Source organism: Argiope bruennichi, chromosome X1 (assembly GCF_947563725.1).
Source record: "Argiope bruennichi chromosome X1, qqArgBrue1.1, whole genome shotgun sequence".
NCBI classification, from domain to species: Eukaryota; Metazoa; Arthropoda; class Arachnida; order Araneae; family Araneidae; genus Argiope; species Argiope bruennichi.
The window spans coordinates 16338041-16344040 of NC_079162.1; the positions used below are offsets into that span (position 1 = coordinate 16338041).

Below are 6000 nucleotides of genomic sequence, written 5' to 3' on the forward strand. Positions count from 1 at the left end.
TATTTCCCCACTCAATAAAGTTGCAATATTTCTCCAAATTATTTTTTTAAGAAAATGCTAGGTGTTTTCTGACATCACTATTAAACAGATTAAGAATGGAACTGCCTTTTTTCTTTAAACTCAAATTTCTTGAGTTATTAAAGGTCACTTTCCTATCATGGGCTTTTACAAGCAGTCACAATGCCAATTTTGATCACCTTTCCTAAAAATTTTATTGACTTGATTGAAAAAATGAAAAACAAATTTTTCAGCCTCAATTAATACAGGCTAGGATAATTGAGACACAACAGTAAGTATATTTTTATTCATCACAGAAGCTGGTGTTAGATTTCAGAATAACATTAACTCATACACTGAATTTTAAATATTTCTAATATTTCCAAGAAAATAAAGCTTTTTTCATCTCAGTTTCCATAAACAAACAGATCTTACAACATCCAACTAATAATTTTCAACATAAATAAATTTAATTTGGTGACAGCATAAGAAATTTAAACCACAGATCAATAATGGAACTGTTTAAACATAGAATTGAAATCTCCATGCATATTTATCAATTTATAAATAAAGAATATAAAAAGTATCAATGTCATACTTCATCATATAGATAGCAAAACCCATAACACAATCTTTTATCTAGAAGGACCATTGTCATTAAATAGTCCAAGCATGAGACAAAGATAGAGTAAAAAATGAAGATGGCTTTATATATATATATATATATATATATATATATATATATGTAATGATATTTTAACTCTAATTTCAATTTAATTAATTTTCATAATAACTTCATCTTAATTTAGCCCATAGTAACTTCATTCTAAAATATTATCTTATTTCGTGATCCAATTCCACTGTCTCTACTTAATTAATTCAAGAGAAGCTTTGTTAAATTGTTGAATCAGCTAAAATCTAACTTTCCCACACTACGCGTGAAGAGATAACATACCGCTGATCAAGCAAATTCTTTCTTTAAAATCTCCCTGTGTTTCCCCTACCTTGTCAACCCGTGTAATGAAAATCCCTATCGAAATCTCATAATACTTTAGCACTGTAAAGAAATATTTTCCCTATCAAAATCATAGGTTATATAAGACCAGGGATAAAATGTCTAAGAGCTCTTCCCTCATTCCTTTCTGTGTCGTTCTGTGTGCTCGTCGCTTGTACATATGCTTGCTTCTTCAAAATGAAATAAAACGATGTCACGAAATTAAAAGTATCTTCATTGTCTTCAAACTGCATCATGCTTCACAACAAATAATATTACATATATATGGTCATGTATTTTTTTTATTTTAAACAGAAAGTTCAGTTTAATTCTATTCAAAGTCCATATTATGCATAAAATTTTTATATCCTTTAAAACATTTATCCATTTTGTAGTTAAAATTTAAGATTTGACTATTTCATGAAATATAAAAGAAATTACATAAAATATGTATTTAGTTTCTTCATAGTTTGCCTTTTCCTCAAAAGAATAGAGTTTCTTGGTTAAAACAATATAAAAAGATTGTAATCAAGCATGAACGATATATTTAAAATGCATAATTATAGGAATAATAGGAATATAAAAGAATAGTTTTCAGAATTAAAAACTGCAAAAGTAGTTAAGAAGACAGTTTGATAAGATTTAAACTAAAATTTTCCTGAATCAAATTTTAAAATATATAACGTCGATTCTCTGGATACTGTTTGGCTTATGCCATACCAAACATCAATGGTTCAAATGTGATCTAGCAGTAAGTCTTTCCTCGATTAAAGATGCATCGGAATTAATTATCCAGGTATGACCAATTAATAATAGGTAGAAAAATTATGTATAGGAGAAGTCAGAATAAACAATTTATCCGAATTTTCTTTGCAGAAATACTAAAATCTCATTTTAATGATATAATCATCTCTTTATCGACATAAAATCCCATTTTAATGCTGCATATAAAAAATTATAAAGCCACTATGATGACTACTTTCAGCTCTATCAAAACAGTACAGCTTACGTGAAAATTCAAATACCTTATCAATTGCATCAATAGATAATAAGCTAATCAATTTACCAATGGAAATAGAGGCAACAAGATGCTTTGTAATATAAAAATAAGCTGAAAAGAGTGGTTCAAATTGTACTGGACATTGCATTTGAATATTTCATATTTATTAAACAAAGAGTAAAATCTTATTGAACATTCATGTGTTCAATACAATAAATGGTAAATCTGAATTTTTTTTAAAAAGGAAAATAATTTTTTTAAAAATAAGAAAAATCTAAAAAAATACATTAATTGGTTAACTTCTGTTACAATTATTCATTTTCATAACTTGCTTCGATTCCATTAAGCCTGTTTAAATTCGATCATTTAATATGAAATAAAAGATAGATTTTATCACTTTTGCATTTAAATGCTAAAAGTATAACCTCAAAAAGCAAAATCAAATAAAATACAGATTTTGATAAAATCAAAATAAACCTAAGAAAATATCAAAACAAGCAGAAAAAAAGACACCATGTCCCAGATACCAAATTTCAGGAGTGCTTTTATTTTTATTTCTTGTTTGTCTAGCTAAATAAAATCAATGCAGAATATACTAACTTATGCACCAAGGATATTTTATTCTCACTGTGCTACTGAATTAAGAAGAAAAAAAATTAGAGGAAAGAGAATAATAGACCACTGCTTTCAAAATTACCGATTTGGCATGCTATCCAACAAAGATCCAAAACTGGATTGGATATCATAACAGGCATTATAAGAGGTACCAGAAGAAAATCGCCACAAAAAGAGGCAAATTCTTTACATAATAAAATTGTTTCCTTAATATGGACATGCTTTTAATTATTTTTCAATTGAATACTTCAAACAAGATCAAGTGAAGTATAAAGTTTTCAATCTTGCATATTTAGAAACAATGCAATAGTTTTACAACTCAATAATTGGAATTAGGTTTTTATATTCTGCAATGCAATACTGAATAGTCACGTAAATCAAATGTGTGTTACTATACCAAATGCATTTTGTATCTTGGCAAGGTGGTTAAGTGTAAATGGATACTAATTAATTGAATGAATTGTTTATTTTCAGACAGATGGGATATAGATCTATTGGAGTGAAGTTGCTTATATTAATTTAGTAATTTAATTTCAAAGAAGTTCCTTCGAATAAAGAAAGTTAAATTTATTGAATTTTTAGTAACCAACACTAAACATAATAATAAACAGAAAAGAAAATACTAATAGTATCAGAGACAGATGAAAAGCAAAACTATATTTGAAGGGATCAAGCTAAAAGAAGTTAACTTTGAAAGTTAAAGAATTAGTAATTGAAGCTACATTTCAGCATTTTACTTTTCTAATCAAGACTTCCAAAATTTTATAAAAATTCATTTTTCTCAAGGAAATTTCAATCTGCAACTGTATTCCGATACCAGATACTCAAAATAAGTTAAATAATTGCAAGATTACTCTTGACAATGCATTGCATGGAATTCTTACTAATAAAAAGTAAATATATACTAAATATGCAATGCCTCGAATTCCTTGCGATTTGCAATCAGTACTGTTAAACTCTTAGTTTAAACAACATTTCTTGATGAAAATATTATACAAACAGTTATTAATTGGAAGTTCCTCCAACTACGTTTTATTTATTCAATATGTGTCTACTTATTTATTCATCATAATTCTCAAAAATGAAAGAAACAGTGTATTTTGAAATTTAAGTAGACAGTACATTAAACACTATTTTGAAAAGGAACAACCGTTCTCGAACCACACCCACACAAAAAATATGTGTCTGAAAAAAACTTACCTGGTCTAACTTACTGCGGAATTCGGCCCTTTCCAACTTTTCATATTCCAATTGTTGAACTTTAGCTCTTATGTCATACAGCTCACTCTGTAAACGATCTACTACAACTGTACTCGATTCTAAATATTCGAGAGTCACAATAACTTTGGTCATAAGCTCTCTAATTGTGTCAGCTCCACATACGTCAATGAGTTTTTCAAATTCTTTGCCTATTTCTGCTGCAAGATCGTAAACATCACCAACAAATATCTGCGAATCTACATGTTTATCCATGAAAAACTGCTTGATTTTTAATTGATAAACAAAATAAAACCCGCTTAAAACATAGTTCGTGATTTAGAAACTAAATTTTGACATACGAATTCTATTCAGTCACAGTCACACACAGTTTGGTGCACGGTTGCGTCATTATACAGATTTATGCCGCTTTGCTTGCATAGAGGTTAACCGGTTGGCTTCTAATTGACCAATTGTATTCTAAAAGCTTGCTGCAGATCACATGATAGATTTAAGAATCGAATCTGAAATCACTTCTAAAGAATATGAGGAAGGGAGAGTTTATACCAATAATAGAAAGCAAGTTTGGAAACATTAGTTATTAATGATAATTAATAAACGCTAGTTTTATTCGTTTTTTGAAACAATTCCAAATCAATGAAAACGGCACATTCCATTATTTCCAGCCTCTCTCTTACAATATACCAAAAACATTTCCATTCCATCAGCTTTTGATTGAGCCTACAATGAACCATATCAGCAGTGTCGGACTGGCGAGGTTGCCAGCTTATCAGAAAGCAAATGGGGCCTCTTACACACAAGATAAGACGGGTCCCCAGGATGGTGTGTGAAAGAAAGAGAACGTTAGAAGGGAAAGAGCATGCTCTAGCGGGGAGGTTCTTTAATTTTCCTTTGCCTTTAGAAACTAAGAAAACAAAACAACAAGAAATTACTTTTTCGTATAAATATACAACCTCTTTTAAAGTTTGACCACAACGACTTTTTAGCCTTATTAGTATAATTTATTGTACAATATCCCCACGATGTTGTTCGCCGTTCTGAATATCGGCCAATGTAAGAAAGGTATCGTAACGATGTTGTTCGGCATTTTGTTCCAACAAGGAGAAAACATTTGTTATGTAGGCATCATCTGATTATCATGACTTGAAGGAAATTTTCTAATCACGCATAATGTTGTTGCTTTTGTTAGTGAAAAACAGGGCTGTGCCGATTTTCGATTTATAGAAAAAGAATCGATATAAAAAAATTCGACTTTTCGATATCAGTTTCTAATAAAATATCGATTTATCGGTATCATGATTATGAATCATGGTTCACGATGAATCGCAAAACGATAAATCGATATTCACAATTAATTTGTGTTTTCGAATTAGTTTTGGTTCCCGTTTAGTATTTATTTATTTATTTATTATTTTTATTTATTTATTTTGTTCTTCATTGTTTTTCATCTTCATACTTAATTTTTTTAAAATATTTCTGTACATACTGTGATATTCTAATATATAAAAATGTTTGTTTTAAGCATGTCAATTTGGAATAAATTGCTTTCTGTTCCCTTACTGAATGATACTACCAACAAATTTATATTTAAATATAATAAAAGAATTATGCATCTTTTATTTTCATTTATAATTACAATAGAAGTAAATTTTTTATGCTTTATTCATTCGAAGCATGCGAAATATTTTCAAAAAAAAATATTGGTAAAGCAGTTCTGTTATAATTTTGAATACCTTTATGAATTAAATTTAAAAAAAACATACAAATAATTGAACTCTAAATGTATATGTTCAGGAACAGGCGCCAAAAATCATTTAATTAAAAAAATTATAGTATTAATATAATCAAGAAATTATGGTCCAATTAAAACATTAAGTAAGATATTAATTATTATTTCATTAAAAATACATTAATTTAAATTTGGAATTCAGAGCAAATATGTTTAATTTCCCAAGCCTTTTTTTTTGTTGTTGTTTTGTTTAATTCTTCCTATGCAAGATTTTATAAGCCTAAATTTTGTAATGCGTTTCAAAAATTTACTTCCGTATATTCATTGTAAAGCAAAAAACTAAATTCTTATAAATTTGATTTTTAAAAAAGTCCTGCTTTTTTTTATAAAAAATTTTGATCAAATGATTCATAAAGTCGGATTTTAATTTAGTATAATAATTTTTAA

At 28.0% G+C, this 6000-nt stretch overlaps 1 protein-coding gene across 2 annotated transcripts in view; it reads right to left on the minus strand.

Moving 5' to 3' along the window:
- Positions 1–4220, minus strand: part of LOC129958353 (RILP-like protein homolog) — a 28985-nt gene extending 24765 nt beyond the window's left edge. The window contains exon 1 of one of the 2 annotated variants that reach the window (XM_056070780.1): positions 3807–4220. In XM_056070780.1, the coding sequence (XP_055926755.1) occupies positions 3807–4079 (273 nt within the window). In that variant the 5' untranslated portion in view covers positions 4080–4220. The remainder of the gene's footprint in view (positions 1–3806) is intronic. The other variant, XM_056070779.1, reaches the window with a different exon arrangement.
- Positions 4221–6000: the final 1780 nt, after the last annotated feature.